Source organism: Mus caroli, unplaced genomic scaffold, assembly GCF_978045245.1.
Source record: "Mus caroli unplaced genomic scaffold, Mus_caroli_1 scaffold_8, whole genome shotgun sequence".
In the NCBI taxonomy this organism is placed as follows: domain Eukaryota; kingdom Metazoa; phylum Chordata; class Mammalia; order Rodentia; family Muridae; genus Mus; species Mus caroli.
Window position 1 is genome coordinate 65,641,384 of NW_028227263.1, and position 17,033 is coordinate 65,658,416.

The following is a 17,033-nucleotide window of genomic DNA, read 5'->3' on the forward strand; positions in this document are numbered from 1 at the left end:
AGTGACAGGGAGTTTCTGCTGAGCCCCTAGCTCTGCTCTTCCTTCTTGGATCCCTTCCTTCCAGTTCCTCTTCCAAATCGAAGGCTTAATTCCAAAGGAATTGGGTTCCCAGACACCCTGCCGCAGGGCAGGAGCCATGAGCTCAGTTGGGCCTCAGCACTGACTGTCCAGCTGTGACCACAGACAGCTGAGACTGTACCTCAGGCCATGAGCCAAAAATCAGATCCATGTTGGCCTGGGCTGAGGGACTCCAGAGAGCCTGCCTGGCCTTTCTTAATCAATAATCATCACACCGTGACATGAGGGCAACAAACAGGACACACAGTCGCTGCCTTTATTGCATAGCAAGGGGAGCAGGCTAGCTCCAGACCCTACCCTATCCCAGGTCTCAAGGAGGGGTATCTAGAAAGGGTCCAGGGTGCTGGACCCCTGCACAGAAATTCCCTGGGGACCCACACCTGAGCAGGATCAAGAGCAAATGGTTGGAGGTAGGCAGAAAGATATCCTTCTCTACACAAGCGTGTGAATGGATCGAAACCCTCCAGGAACACCCTGTGCCTCCTCTTCCCCCAAGTGAGTCCTAGTCTCTAGTCCTTGAGGATAGAGATGTGACATTTACTGCAACCTCACTCCTTTCAGAACAGAGTACAAGGCACCTAGAGTTAATCCCTGGCCCCAGTAGCTGTTCACAGGTTCCCGTGCTGCCTCCCTCCTCCTGAGCAAAGAACCTGGGAGAGCCAGGGGAGAGGGCACTAGGGTGGAGTGAAGCCAGACAGGCTGTTCCTCGCCCATATGCTGGTGGGTAGGATGCAGGGTCAGGATAGAAGGAGCCCTTAGACAAAGGGACAAGCAAAAGCCAGGGAAGGGCAGGCAGCAGACTGAATTGGGTTCAAAGCCTGGGATGGGGGACGGGGGATGGGCGTGTGTGCAAGGCATCATGGGAAACAAGTAAGTGCCGAGTGACAAGAACACATTTCATCAAAACAAAAAAAACCCCAAACACCGCACAAAGACGTGATAGGCTCCAGAGGGCTCTGGGGCCCAGGGGGAACTCAGGACAGGTTAGTGGCAGGATAAACTGTGAGAATGAGGCAAAGAAGCTGAAAGGAGACGAAACCCTGAGAGGCACAAGGCTAGACCTCACACAAGAAGTCTAGTGCCCTGAGGACAGGGAGAGAGCCAGGATAAGCAGAGGCAAAAAGGTAAATGCTGGCCCGCCGGCCCCAGAGTGCAACACTTACTTGTGTGGTGACTGGGGCAAGGGGTCAGAGTGCAGAACTCATGCAGAGGACTGAGGAGTCCCCAGCAGTGGCAAGTGTAAACTTAGATGAGGGCCTAGGCCACCAGGCACTTGGAGGTGGGCCCCACTTGGGGCCTGGGAGCCCTGGGTGATAATGAAAGTTGAAGAGGCCAATAGGTCATGTGCCCAAAGCCTTCCAATGAGGTGAAACTACGCAGAGAGGTCCCAAAGGCACGCCTCCTCTGGGTACCTTCTCTGGTTAGTCCTGAATCAAAACTGTCTCCATGTGGTTCAAGCTGCTTCCTGGTTGGTCTGCTCTCGGGTAGAGGCCCCCAGCTTCCTGGTGGGGCTACCGCATGCTCTGGGCCTTAGAGCTCCCATCTTGGACAGGAGGCTGTCCCAGTAACTGAACAGTGGCTGCCTGGGAGGCCTGAGGTGTGGCCCTGGAGCTTGGAGCGCTCTTCCTGGAGCCCTGAGGACTGGGAAGGCCTTTCTTCTGGGGTTGAGGACTCAGCTGTGAGCCTTTTCTGCCAGCAGATGGACTTTTGGAGCCTTTGGCCTTGGCTTGAGGGTGGGCAGCCTCAGGGCCCTTAAGGGGCTTCAGCCCCAGCATGTCACAGTAGGTGTTACACTGGTGGGAAGAGGCAAACTGGTCCAGCAGGGCAGGAAAACAGCTCTCCTTGAGGCCTTGGTATCTGCAGCCAAACATAAGAGCTGAGTGGGTCCTACTGTGCCACAGGCCCATGGTAGCTGGCTTTGGGGGGCTGACGTCTGAGTGTTGTGACAGAATGCTACCTCGGATAGCTCCCACCCAAACTCAAATTTAGAACCGGTTCTTTACACCCTGATATACACATAGGATTTATCAGATGGGCCGTTCTTTGAAATGTAAATTTCTATAGTCTGCTTCCCCACCCCACCCCCATCCTCCCATCCCCACCTAGCTGTAGCTGCAGGACCCTTGCTTATGTGTGTGTGTCATCTTCTGTAGCTTCTTAGAGAGGAAAGAAGTAGGAGAGGATCCAGGATTGCAGGAAACCTTTTGTGTGGGCATTACGGGTCAGGGGTATGTGGTAGAGAGGATCAGTATCCCCAGGGTGTTACCAGTTGTCACATGGCCACAGGTTCATGTGACTGGTGTTATACAGGCCCAGGCCCAGCACTTCAGGAATGAAGAGTCACTAGGAGTTGGGGTACCCCAAGAAGACTCTGAGGAGTTCTATCCTCAAGAAGCACTCACCCTCGAAGTTTGGTAGCAATCTGTACATCAGTCATCTTCCAGTCAGCCCCTGGGGGGAAAAGTAGGGGTTGATACCAGCCTGGCAGCTCCTAGGACCCTAGAAAGGAACTTCCTGCAGGCAATTATGCAAGCCCGCCTTTATAGGTCAGACCAGCCCGCTGGTTATCCCTGGGTTCTGGACTCAAACTTTCTCCTTCCTCCTAACAGGACAGGGAGGTAGGACTGAGGCCAGCAGAGACACAACACTGGGTAAGTCAGGCCTCACACTCTCCCAAGGACAGCACATGTAAGAACCAGGGAGCCTTCTAGGTAAAGGCAGCCTTGGAGAACACAGCCTGGCACAATGCAGATAGGAGAAAGATCTCTCACGCAGTCCAGTTCACTCGTGTCTCAGCATCAGGCTCCAGCCTGTGGTTCTCTTTCCTCATTTCTCAGCTGAGCATCTCTCTAGGAAGTTGCGGTTCCCTCACAGGCTGGGGATCCTCGTGTGCTAGGGTGGAACCAACGTGGGACTTGGGCCGATCTAGACTTATACTTCAGCAAATGTGGGGCTTGGACAGCTCTAGTCTTACACTTCAGCTCTATCGCTCCTGAGCTGTGTGAATGTAATAACACTTCATATCGAACCCTCAGCTGTAGAAAAGAGAACAGCAGGCCTATCCTGGTCTAACCCTCAGCTGTAGAAGAGAGGACGGACAGCAGGGCTATCCTGGTCTAACCCTCAGCTGTAGAAGAGGGGACAGCAGGCCTATCCCGGGACATTAAGAAGCTCCCTTATGGAGAACTTCGTGTTGTCTTTCAGCACTTACTCCATTCTGTGTTATACGAATGAGCCCTTACACTTGCATGGGACATTAATTTGCAAAAGGCCTCTCCAAATGTAGGGCCTGAGTGCTATAAAGACACCACCTGAGAGGATGAAAGGCAGCTCCAGCCCAGAGAGATGGAATGACTTGACCTGCCCGAGCTTTTTGTCCCCAGAGTGCTTTGGAGTTGTTCACCAGGAGGGTCTTACTAGGTAGCTCAGGCTAGCCTCCTGGCGGAGTTTCCCTAGTGCTGGGATGACAGGTGTGTGCTGTGAGTTAAGATATTGAATAATGATGGCTTGGTATGTCACTTAGCTTCACACACACACACACACACAGAGAGAGAGAGAGAGAGAGAGAGAGAGAGAGAGAGTTCTCAAGTAGCCCAGGCTAACTTCAAATTCACTCTGTAGTCATAGATGACCACAAACTCCTGATCTTTCTGTTCCTACTTCGAGAGTTCTGGGACAACAATTTGTCTGTGTTTGCGAAGGAGCCTCACTTGTTGCCCAAGCTGACAGCAAACTCAAGCTCCTTCCGCTCTGGCTCCACGATGCCATGGTTAGATGCGGGCAGCACCATGCATGGTCATAAAGCTTTTGCTCGGTGGTGGTAGAGGGTTTTGGAGGTTTGGGGGGAGGAAGTCAAGAACAAAGTGGCAGGCAACGGAGGCACGGGCAAGCTGGCTGTGGGTTTTGAACTGGATTCCATGAGGTGCCCTAGATAACAATTTCGTTTTAAATTGTAAGAGGCCGCCTGAACTGCACATCTTTAAATGCAGTGGGGAACAGGGTGCCATTGGGGATGCCTGTAACCTCAGTGCTTGGAGGCAGGAGGCCAGTCTAGCCTACATATTAAGTTCCAGGCCAGCTGGGGTTATATAGCAAGACATGTCCTAAAACTTAAAACTATTTTATGTAACTTTGCACAAACCTAAAACAAAAGAAGTCTTTTAAGTGCTCGGTGGGTCTGGACTCCTTTAAATGTAGCTACATTACTAACTGGCTGCGTGAAGCCGCAGTATACTGAAGGAATGCGTGCAAAACAGCCTCCGTCCAGTCTTAGACATGAAACCCTCGTGGAACACACAGGAGAATAAGCGCTCCGTGAGCTATCGAGCGTGCTCCATGCTCTGCCCTCTCCACGTGCTTCCGAGTCACACACCTGTGAGTCCCCCACCCTCATACCTGTCAGATCTGTGACAAGAAAGCTGCCGTTCGTCCACTGATACAGCCAGTGCTGGAAGGTCTGGCATTTCTGCAAGGCCTCGGAGCTGCTGGCTGCTGCGGGGGCCCCAGCACAGCCCCACTGCCGGGAACAGTAAGTCTGCAGGGGCTTGCCCAGATCTTCCTCTAGGGTTGCATACGGTATATTGTTTGCAGGCCGGTAGATCAAGTAGAGTGGGATGATCCTAAAGATAGGGGCATCCTGCAGTGAGTGGGACGAGTGACCACAGGGAGCATGCTCTGGTCTCGATTTACCTAAAAGAAGGGGCCTTCCTGGAAAGAGTTCTTAGCTCTGAGCATAAATGATGGAGGGAGGATAAAAAATATGCACTCACTGATAAGTGGATATTAGCCCAGAAACTTAGGATACCCAAGATATAAGATACAATTTGCTAAACACATGAAACTCAAGAAGAACGAAGACCAAAGTGTGGACACTTTGCCCCTTCTTAGAATTGGGAACAAAGCACCCATGGAAGGAGTTACAGAGACACAGTTTGGAGCTGAGACGAAAGGATGGACCATCTAAAGACTGCCATATCCGGGGATCCATCCCATAATCAGCCTCCAAACGCTGGCACCATTGCATACACTAGCAAGATTTTGCTGAAAGGACCCAGATATAGCTGTCTCTTGTGAGACTATGCCGGGGCCTAGCAAACACAGAAGTGGATGCCCACAGTCAGCTATTGGATGGATCACAGGGCCCCCAATGGAGGAGCTAGAGAAAGTACCCAAGGAGCTAAAGGGATCTGCAACCCTATAGGTGGAACAACAATATGAACTACCCACTACCCCCCATAGCTCGTGTCTCTAGCTGCATATCAGAAGATGGCCTAGCCGGCCATCAGTGGAAAGAGAGGCCCATTGGTTGTGCAAACTTTATCTGCCTCAGTACAGGGGAACGCCAGGGCCAAGAAGTGGGAGTGGGTGGGTGGGGGAGTGGGTGAGGGAACGGGTGGGGGACTTTTGGGATAGCATTGGAAATGTAAATGAAATAAATACCTAATAAAAAATAAAATAAAATAAGAGATAGATATAAAAGGGAAAAAAAATGGCCACTGACTTCAGAGTCGGGCCCATTTTCTGTGATCAGTAGGACTAAAATTAAACCCTGGCACGTCCTGGGGCCGCCTGTGTTTGGGTGAGGGCTGAGGGAAGTGTGTGCAAACAGAAAGGACACCTGCAGGAAGGACTCAAGGGATGGCAGCTAGGTTTGATGGCAGTGAGAGACCAGGCACACGCAGGCATTTACAGCTCATGCCACAAGTCCACACTGACTCACCCTGCCCACCTGCCACATCTGAATCTTACCCAGCTGCCTAGCGTACTCACCCTAGAACCTGTGGCTGAAGCCCCACAGCAGGCAATATCTGGACTAAAGGTGATGGGAAGGAATGGGGGTGGGGAGCGTTAGGGGAAGAGACTTTCTCAAGTGGATCAGTGAGCTGAGTGTGGGGTGGCTGTGAGGCCATTGGTGCTTGGGAGGAACTCAGGAGGGCCCTGGGAGGTTGTGAAATCGCTGTCTTTATACACAAACCCAAGACAAGCTGCACAAACCCCCTTTGGTGTACTCACTCGGGCACCTCTCCGAAGCCAGAGGCCGCCCGGGCTTCAGCTGCAAAGATTTTGCAGTACTCTCGACTCATGTTCTGGATCTTGCATCCCTATGGATTAGAAGAAACCAAATCTCATCGTCCGGGAAGCTCCCAGTTGTCTGATGTGCCTGTCTGAGAGAATAGGCTCCTTCCTGCCAGGGGACTGCAGGGAGAATTCAGGGCCGTTGCAAAGCTGGGCTCACTGTTGAAGCTTGCCTCTCTGTGCCTAATGCTCTCTTCTGAATAACAACAGGCTGTGGGCTTTTGTCAATTTAGGTTTTCAAAGTGGTTTCTGAGCTGGGATGACTGGATCTTTAATGCTAGGGAATGCTGCCCAAGGGACCCCTCTGCACAGCTGGGGTAGACTAGCCTTCCCGCCCACATTACTCTCTTTTACATCCCGTTATAAGATGTGATTTGAGGGCTGGTGAGATGGCTCAGTGGGTAAGAGCACCCGACTGCTCTTCCAAAGGTCCAGAGTTCAAATCCCAGCAACCACATGGTGGCTCACAACCATCTTGTAACGAGATCTGACTCCCTCTTCTGGAGTGTCTGAAGACAGCTACAGTGTACTTACATATAATAAATAAATAAATCTTTAAAAAAAAAAAAAAAGATGTGATTTGAAAAGGGAGAACAGTCTCCGCTACAAAAATGGTAGTTTGGGAGCTGGAGAGACAGATCAGATCAGCGGCTGACGAGTCTTCCAGAGGACCTAGTTTGGTTCCAGACTCACATGGCACTTCACAGCCAGGCCTGGGGGATCTGACACCCTTTTCTCGGTGTCTCATACATATAAAAAAAAGTGTAATTGGGTGTGGTAGCACATACCTTTATTCTCAGCATTCAGGAGGCAGAGGCAGGTGGATCTCTGCGTTTAAGATCAGCCTGGTCTACAGAGAAAGTTCAAGACCAACCAGAACCACACAGAAAAAGGTAAAGTGTTCAGTGGGTTGGAGCTTCTGTGGCACAAGCATGAAGACCTGAGTTCAAATCCCAAGGACCCACATAAAAGGTTGGCCTTGGCTGAGTGCCATCCTGTACCCAGGTTGCTAGGGCTCACAGGTTGCCAGCCCGGCTGCGTGTTCAGTAAGAGATCCTGTTTCAGAGTGACAGAGCAGGACACTCAGAATCCTCCTCTGTCTCCTGCATGGGCACACACATGCATGCACATACGCACAGGAATTTGAAAAGTCGGCTCCAAATGGCTCGAGACGCTATAGAGTTCTCTGAGGCCAAGGAACTGGGTTCACAGCTGTACCTCAGCCAGTCCTTGAAGCCCAGCCTAGAAACTTCACAAGCTTGAAATGGAGGTGGCTTCCATCTCCACACGGGGCTTCCAGAAAAAGCCAGATGGGGAAGGGGAACAAGGAGTAGAGTACAGAGAAGGGACGGGACAGTACCTGGATAGTGACGTCATAGTTTCTGCCCAGAAGAGAAGTCTCACTGCTGGGTCCGAACACAAGCAGGCTGGATACCTTGATGATGCACGTGCGGCCAGATTCGAAGATGGGTTCCAGCCCATAGATGACCTTGGCCCGGGACGCCTTCTGAAGGCCATGTCCACCCCCTCGAAGTTCCTCGCTCACCAATCGCCCAAAGAGCTTGTCCCCCCAGCAGCCAGAGTCAGCCAGACCCTTAGCAAACACCATGGGGGTCATCTCAATCTCTTCTCCAACTGAGAGGGAACAGGAGAAACATGGGAACTCGCATCTCCCTCCGGTGATGTAGGGTCCATAGGAAAGGACAGGGCTCAGACAGTCCCTACGACGCTAATCCACTGCACTCACTTTTCATCTAAGATTGCTCTTGGGATGCAAAACTCTGAGACCCCCTTCATACAGTAGGGTGCTTGGGGCAGAAGCTATCTGAGTGAACTCCTACCACAGTGTTCCTATGGTGGCCATGATACTGCAGAAGGCCTGTGTCTTCTATCATATTTGCAGTCAACCCAGATTACCAGAATTACCTCCTACAATGAAGTGGTTTTGAGGGAAAAAAAAAAAATCAATGCCTCCTAGGCACCGGTTCCCAGTAAACGGAAGCAGAGCTCCCTGAAGAAATGATTGGTTCCAGGGCTCAACAGCAAGTATACAGGATGGATCCAAACCATATGGTGCCAGGACACAAGGCAGTGACCATCAGCTCCGGGAAGCCAGGCCTTTCACCCTAGGTACTTGGAGGCTGAGGCAGGAACACAGGGTCAAGGCCTGCCTGGGCTACTGTGGGTGAACTTGAGGCTAGTGTAGGCAGCTTACTGAGACTGTCTCGAAGTAAAAGGTAAGAGAAGCAGGGTTAGAGACAGCTCAGTAGGAATCAGTTGCTCAGCGTGTGCCAGGCCCTGGGTTCAATCCCTGCTACTGGAAGGCAAGACCACAATGCTGACTACCGGAGGTTTGTCAAAGAGTGTGAGAGCCAACTGAAGGAATTTCATGTGGCCAAGAATGAAGAAATTCTAGCAACAAAGAGAATAATTAGTGTAAGGTACTGAACATATCAAATATGTTCAAAGCCTACTAGTTCATAATGGTAATTGAAACAACAACAACAGAAACCTCCCAGTGTCCCTAGAAAAAGAACCAAGCCTCACTAGTCACCTTAGAGGCCTCCCAGAGACAAGCTAATTGTTCGGAAGGTAGTCAGTACAGGGAAAGCGAGCGCTTCACTTTCATCTTCTCTTAGAATGGTTGTGTCAAGGCAGCCGGACCTCATGCCTTCTCAGTGAGTGCAGGTGGAATGGAGGCATTGCATCCCTCCATGTTAGAGCTGCCGAAGAGACGGTGGGCTTGGGCAATAGGCAGTGACCACTGCGTCACGGCACGTGACAATGCGGGCTGGGGAGGAGTTGTTTTCTAACTTTACAAAGGGTTGCTGACCGCAGTGTGCAGATGGCAGGCTTTACTAAAACAGTTGATGTGACACTGCTGCCTCCGGGCGGGGTGAGAAGGAGATAAACAGAGCTGGGCCACCGCTTCTATCTGGTGTTGGTTTTGGAGACAGTGGCTCACTATACAGTCCAGGCAAACCTTGAACTCATAATCCTCCTGCCTCAGACTCCCGGGGGTTAGGCTTATAGCCATGTAACACTATACCCAGTGTGCGGATTACTCTAACCAAGAAAAACAAAAGTAAACAAACAAACCAACCAAAAGCATTACCCCTGTATCTGAAGCAGATTTCTATTCTAATTATGGGTTTGCAGAAGCATATGATGGAAGGACTTGGTGCATGAGGACAGAGTGAACAAAAGCTAGACTGAGAAATTCCACAGGGGCTGGGAGGATGGCTCAGTCCATTAAGTGCTTGCCACGAAAGCAGAAGGGCCTGACTTCAATCAAGTAGGTACTTGCACATGTGTGTGTGTGGATGCTCGTGACCAACTTTAATGGGTATTCCTCTTCAGGAATATTGCCCTTTTTGAGACAAGCTCACTCACTGAGACCTGGGTCTATCCAATTCGGCACACCCCAGGGCTCTTCCTGTCTCTGTGTCTCCAGTACCTACTCACATATAAACACACACACACGTACAAATACCTACTCACATATAGACACACACACACACATGTACAAATACCTACTCACATATAGACACACACACATATACACACACAGGCATGTACAAATACCTACTCACATATAGACACACACACATATACAAATACCTACTCACATATACAAATACCTATTCACATATAGACACACACATGCACACACAGAAATTCTGTGTATTAAGTGACTTCAACAAATGAATGGCAAGAGAGAAAACAAACAAGGGGGAGGAACAGTACATTAGACAACACAGGAGACAAATTAACCAATGGCTGCTGATTCAAGCCAACGCATGGACACAGCTGGGGAACATGAACACTGGATGATAGTAACGAATTCCTAAGTTCTCGAGCTGGTTGAGGTTTTAGTTTCTTTGACTTTGTTGTTGTTGAGACAGGGTCTCATTCTATTGTCCAGGATGGGTTGGAATTCACTATGCCGATCATACTGGCCTGAAATTTATGATAATTCTCTAGATTCTGGCTCAAAGTGCTGGGATTACAGGCATGCACGTCCGTACCTAGCCCAGATGTGGTTCAGTGCGATAGAGATTAAATACAACCAGACAACTGAACACAGAGACTTTAGAGCACTCTCCTCCAACAGGGGAACCCTTGAAGTCCTTGTCAAATGCTGGGGATAGCCAGGCATGGTGGCACACACATTTAATCTCAGAATTTAGGAGGCAGAGGCAGGTGGATCTCTGTGAGTTTGAGACCAACCGGGTCTACATAATGGGTTCCAGGGCAGCTCAGACTACACAGTGAAATGTCCTGAAGCAAACAGCCAACTTGAGGGTATGTATCTCACAATCTCCAAAGAGCTGTGGGAAATGCATATTTCTTCCCTAGGCATTCAGGATGCTTGAACAAGGGGCTGAGAAGCTGTTGGGCTCACAGCAGACTGTGACTCTATCGCCAAAGTCCACAGGGCACTGGGAGAAATTCTGGGTCTTGGTCTTGGTAGTTGTCATGTCCTTCAAGGACTCTGAAGGGGACAGAGGGCTGCATTGACTCCTGCTAAGTGACCCCACATCCCACCCCCATCCCACCCCCACCCCAGCTCATCTTCCTCCACAATCTTTAGAAACACCAGTCCTCCACCACCCCTCCCAAGCCATGTCTTAAACTGGGAGCAAAGAGGAACAGCATGCAGACTTAGGGAGGATTGTATGCCCCTAAGGACAGAAACCCTGCCAAGGCTGCGCCAGGGCATGAAGACTTGCCCCCCTACCAGAGGCCAACATACCTTCACCTTCCTCTCTGGAGATGAAGCCGGACAGTACTATGTGGAGAAAAAGAGAGTGCTACTGTCTTCAGGCTGTCTGTCTGGGCAGAGCCCCATCCCTGCACAGCACAGCGCTGCCTCCCACAATGCAAGGCCAGGCCAGCTGAGAGCCACAGAACACTCACCCTCGGGGCTGAGGCAGAAGTCAGTGGACGCTGAGCCATGCTCGTTTTGGATGGTACAGCGATACACACCACAGTCCGTGGGAGACGCCTGCACGATGGCCAAAGCCGCTGGCCCCTCGTCCCCTGCACTGCAGAGAGCGGAGACCCTTCTCGTGAGGGTCATCACCCAGGGCCTTCGACCCAACTCTCACAGGCTGCTGGGAACCCAGGCTCTGGGAGCCCTGGGAAGGTGGTGAGAGGTTCCAGGTCAGAAACCGGTCCTCAATCACACAGGTGACACTTACTTGCTGTGTGACTTGAGACCCATGATTTAAGACCTCTGAGTTTCAATTTTCTGATCTCCACTTGAAATAAGAGACTCACTCACTGGGACTAGTGTGAGGACACAATGAGGGGACGGGTTCAGGATGCTAGTCCCCAACATGACTGTAACTGCGGAGCCCGGTCAGGTGGCGGAGCTCTCCAGACAGCTTACCTCCTGTTCACTTCGCCCACTGGGTGCTGATCCTTCGCCCATGTCAAGACTGAGTCACTAACAATGTTGAAAAACTGGCACCAAAGCTTCAGACTACCAGAAGAATCTGGAAACTGTTCCACCCGAATTTTCCGGATCACCTGTGGGGCTGAGAACAGGAGATCTGTTACAAGACAGAAGCCGACCGACTCCTACCACCCTTGCCCTCTCTGGTCACACCCATTGCATCCTTGGGTATCCTTAGGGAACAGCCTGAGAGAAAACAGCGCATTATAAACTCAGCCGTGCTCGTGCCGGAGAGCACGTACCTTAACCAGGGTGGGAGGCAGGGAGACAGGACATAGGGACTCAAGGCTAAGCACGTCCACAGTGACAAGCAGTCAAGAAAGGCTTTTGCATTGGCTGTTGCATTCTCTCTGAACCTGCCTCTGAGTCTTATCTTGACCGTGGGATAACCGTGGAATAAGTCCATAAAGGCAGAGATGATGGTGGGGCCCCGGAGGCCCCTGAAGCCAGGGCCTGTGCTGAGCTGGGCCTTTGTTTGCATGCTTTGTTCCTGTTTGATCTGGTTTTCAGACAGGGTCTCCCTGAATATCCCAGGCTGACCTTGAACTTTCAGCCTCCTGCCTTAGTTTCTGGAATGCTGAGAGCAAAGAAGGCCCCACAATAGCTGGCCCGCCCTTCACTAGATCTCTCCCTGGCCTTTACCCCTGACAGTGCCACTGCTGCGGCCACCGGCCACTGTCACTGTCACCTCCCTTCCTGGCGCTCTAGGCCCCTCAGATTGCTCCTGCAGTGCTGTTTCTCAAGGAACTACTGCCTCTTAGCAGGGAGGTGCCCCTCACAGGGTGGTGCTCACAGTAGGGCCCTGTGTTTGCAGCTTCCCCTGTCCTGCTCCTGGCACTCACCTTTTAGCAGGTCCTTAGCTTTCCTTTGCTTGGCCAGAGCTTCCTGCTTGCCTTCATCCACCGGAGGCTCTGAGTCCAGGCCACTGTCTTTGGATCTGGAGACCAAGTCTCCAGTTGCAGGCTCTTCTTCTGCGCCAGGCACCTCTAACATGCTGGCTTTTCGGGCCTGGGTAGGGGACCGTCTCTCCCGCCCTGGAGTCCCTGGTGACCCAGGTGTCAGGCCCTTCCTGGGTCCCCGGGGGGAAACCGTGGGGCTCTCCCTTTCTTCAGCCTTGTTCGCCTCTCCATCTGACCCTGCTCTGACCTTAGGGAGGAACCTCTTCCTCCGGGCCCCCAGAGCCAGTTCCTCGGGTGTAGCAGCAGGGAGACCCGTCAAAGCCTCCCCTGGTATTGCTTCTTCTTGGCAGGGTTCCTGGGTTCTGCTTTCCACTGTGTGCCCATCCACCTCCCCTAGCAGTCCCTTCTTGTCGCTTTCCTGCGAAGTCCTCTCCCCGGAATCCTCTCCCTCGCCAGCCGCAGATCCTTCCTCACCCACCACAATGGCAGGGATGGTGAGGGGGGTGGGGCACGGGCCCCGAGAGCACTGGGCAGCAGCCAGAGCCTGCTGGCCAGCCTGTACCTCACGGTCCAGAAGGCCAGTAAGGCGGCGGGAGGTGCAGGGGCTCAGCAACAGGGTCTGTGCACTCTGCACTAAGTGATTGTTCTCCACGCGTTCCAGGATACGCCTCGACGTCCTGGGACTCAGCCCAGCCACCTCCATGGTGGGGACCAGGGTAGAGGAGGAGGTTAAGCCCCCGGTGGCTGCCACTTCCTGGGACTCGGCCCTGGCTTCACTTGACTCTGGACTGGAGAGCTTCAGCAGCAAGAGCAAGTAGTTCTTCAGGGAATCTATAAGGCCAGGGTCACAGCTCCGGGTACCTGAGGACCTCCCGTCCACATGTGGCTCCTTGGCACAGGCTCCCTCACTGCTAGTAGCCATGGCTTCTGGTGGGTGACTCTGAGTAGGGGACCCTGGCCCCAGTTGCAGAGTGGGAGCAGAACTCGGAAAGTCCTGGTCCCTGGAGGGGAGGGGGACATCTGTGCTTGTGTGCAGAGAAGCTGCGGCGCCCGGTAGCTCCTCCTGCATACTACTGGTTAGGCCCGTCCCAGGAAGAGAAGGCATGGCAGGCACCTCCTGACTCAAGCCAGTTGAGTGCCCACCAGAGAGATCCACATGCAGTGGTTCCTGGGGCTGCTCCTTCTCGGGGCACTGAAACAGGCTGTCTTCTTGCTCTGACCTTTGATGTGTTTGTCCTCCCAAAGGCTCTGAGTGTCCCTCGGGAGGCAACTGTGTTGGGTAGGTATGGTTCCCTGATGGGGGGCCTAGCAGCCCGTCCTCATGGCTTCTGAAGGCTGCCTCTTCAGACCGCAGCATCAAGTCAGATCTTTCTTGGACACAGGGTGCCTCTGTGCTCTTCTCAAAACGTTCTATAGCCTGGGGCTCTCTAGGGCATCCTGATGGTGAGCCTTTGAGAGCTTCAGGAAGTGAGCTGAGGCTGGCCATGGACAGCTGCTCTGGTTGGGTTTCGAAAGCTACGGGAATGCTGCCTGCTACTGACTGTGTCTCTTTTTCTTCCTCCTGTATCCTTGCGTCTCCAGGGTCTTGCTGCCACCTCCCACCTGCCTGCATCTGTCCTACCTGCGTATCCACTCTTCTCTGTGTCACCAAATTCTTCCACGAACTCCTGTCTGACTGTGGCCTTTCACTTCCTTGTGTCACAACGTCCGTTGGTGCCTTCTCACCTGCCTGTGTCCTTGGCGAAGCGTGTGCTCTGTCTTGTGCTCCGTCTCCCTGAGTCCTCCCATCCACTTGCAGCTTTCCAACTGTGTGTGTTTTCTTCCTGCTTCCAGTTCTCCCATCCGCAAGTGTCCTTCCATCTTCCTGAGTTTCTGTATCCATGGGCTCTGTGGCCCCTTGATTTCCAGAGCTGCTGTGATCAACAGAGACGGTATCGGAGCTGCTGTTGGCAGACTTAGCAGGAGCCACGGTTGCTGGGGTCTCCAGAGCCTAAAAACACATAGCCAAAAGCACAGCCTTAACGACACGTGTTGCTCTCTGTGCAGCTGGCATTCCAGCTTTCTCTGATCTCATCCAGAACTGTTCTGCAGGGAATCTTGCCGCTACCTAGTCCATGGCCCAGACACGCTGAGAACCCAAAAGAACCCAAAGCCTCAGTCCTGATCCCAGAAACTAGATTAAAGAATATCTAGAACCCAGGCGCATCTGGCCTTCTGACCTCTTCCTGAAGAAACCTGCCAGTCCTGAAAGACTGTTTGTGACTGACCCTGCCAACTGATCTCCCCTCTATCACTTAGAGGATATTGTCTTTGCCCCAGTGCTCCCAGAACCTCCGTTTGCATCTTAACCTCCCCACATCTATCTGTCTTTCTTCCCTCCCTCCCTCTCTCCTTCCTTCCTTCCTTCCTTCCTTCCTTCCTTCCATTTGGAAGGTAGAGAGCAGGGGGTTTAAACAGGGTTATTTATATGCAGCACAGGCTAGCCTCAAACTCACTCTGTAGCTGAGGCAGGCCTTGATCTATCTATTGATCCTCCTCCTTCAACCTCCTGAGTGCTCCTGGGTTACAGGCACAAACCACCAGGCTGGCTAGTCCTTCTTGTGTGTAACACCTGACTTAGAATTAAAGTAAACTGAGAGAATGTCAAAATGTGTGTTGATACGGACTTCAAGGACAGGGTCTGGCAGAAATACTGGGCATGTGGAAAGAACAGGATGTCATTACACCTAGAGTGGGAGAACTCTGAATGACACCCTCTGCTGTAGAGCACTGTGCTAGGTTCTCACACACTGGGCTGCCCTCTCACTTCTCACCACAGCGTCTGCTAGCCACCCTTAAAGGACAACAGTGCTGGGGTGGATGCCTCCCCACCAGAGAATAAGAGCACTTGTGCTGCGAGCAGGGCAGAAAGCCAGAATGATCCTGGTTCAACAGGACAGAAGGCAAGAATCAATTCCCCAAAGCACCTATGCACGCACACACACACACACAAACACAGGAGACATATACACAAATATACACACCCCACACATATACACACATGGATACATACAGACACACATACACACAGAGAGAAACACACACACACAAGAGACATACAGACACACACATGGATACACGCAGATACACACACATACACATACATACATACATAGACACACACATACATACATAGACACACACATACAGACACACAGACATACACACACACACACACACATGCTATGGAGGGGGATAATAATTAAGTAAAATAAATGTGAAGCCAGGTTTGATAGCTCACATCTTTAATCCCAGCACTCAGGAGGCAAAATCAGGTGGTCTGCAGAGTGAGTTCCAGGACAGCCAGGGTCACACAGAGAAACCCTGTCTTGAGAAAACTACCTACCAACCTACCTACCTACCTACCTACCTAACTAACTGTGGGAGGCACCAAATGTATTTATCTTATGTGAATGTGGAATCCTGGAACCAAGACTAAAGCCACATGGACTTTTCAGAGGGGAAGATCAGAATGTCAGTGGGACACCCCTGAGCAGCACCGAAGCACAGATGTGCACAGATGAGGCAGGAAGACGGCAGGTGGAGTAAGCTCTCTGATGATGTCACTCATAAGAGCAACCCACGAGCCAGGTTGGCAACATAGCTCAAGGGGTAGAGTGCTCATGGAGGAGCGCAGCGAAGACCCTGGGTTCTTCCATGCCCAGCACCGTATAATCCAGGTGTGATGATATCAGCCTCTAATTCTAGCCCCAGGAGTTAGAGGGGAAGAATCAAAAGTTCAAGTTCTCCTCAGTTACAAGCCTAGTTTAAGGGCAGCCTGGGATGCTTGAGACCCTGTTTCAAAAACAGCCATGCATGGTTGGCACAAGCCTCTGATCTCCCACTCCGAAGTGGAGGCAAACAGATCTCTGCTTCGTGCTTCGTGAGTTCTAGTCCAGCTAGAACCACACAGGGAGACCTGGTCTGAAAATAACTAGCATGCATGTGCGTGCGAGGGGGAAAGATCTAACTACACAAAGATCATCACTGAGAAAGAAAACTCTCTACCAGGAGACAGTAGAGACACAGAACGGGGGTTGGGAGAGGGGAATCACTGTCGTTGCTCGTCAGAAAGACACAAAAGTCAAACTACTGAAAGTCTTCCCTTGGAGACCTTTCTACTCTGGAGTTCTGTCTCACTGCTCCTTAATAATAAGTCTATGTTACTCTGTTTTTAAAAAGAAAAACATTAAAGACTGCAGAAATGATTCAGTGATTGAGAGCACTTGTTGCCGTTGCAGAGAACCCGAGTTTGGCTCCCAGCACCTACATGGGGTAACTCAAAAAACACCCAGAACTACAGCTCCAGGGCAACCAATGCCTCTGTCCTCCTGGGGCACCTACACTCATACACACATAACTGCAAACACACACAATGAAAAATAATTGTTAAAATCATTTAACACAAACAAAACACCAGGCCTAGGGCATACTCCTTTAATGCCAGCAGAGGCAGGCAGATCTCTAGGCATTCAAGACCA

The 17,033-nt window shown here is 51.6% G+C and overlaps 1 protein-coding gene across 1 annotated transcript in view; it reads right to left on the minus strand.

The window, feature by feature from the left end:
- Positions 1-300: 300 nt before the first annotated feature.
- Positions 301-17,033, minus strand: part of Alpk3 (alpha kinase 3) — a 47,890-nt gene continuing 31,157 nt past the window's right edge. Inside the window, exons 6-14 of the mRNA XM_021168860.3 lie at positions 12,457-14,503; positions 11,549-11,696; positions 11,074-11,201; positions 10,910-10,945; positions 7,514-7,788; positions 6,091-6,179; positions 4,474-4,697; positions 2,481-2,529; positions 301-1,935 (exon numbers count right to left, since the gene is read on the minus strand). Coding sequence (XP_021024519.1) covers positions 1,590-1,935; positions 2,481-2,529; positions 4,474-4,697; positions 6,091-6,179; positions 7,514-7,788; positions 10,910-10,945; positions 11,074-11,201; positions 11,549-11,696; positions 12,457-14,503 — 3,342 coding nt within the window. The 3' untranslated portion in view covers positions 301-1,589. The remainder of the gene's footprint in view (positions 1,936-2,480; positions 2,530-4,473; positions 4,698-6,090; positions 6,180-7,513; positions 7,789-10,909; positions 10,946-11,073; positions 11,202-11,548; positions 11,697-12,456; positions 14,504-17,033) is intronic.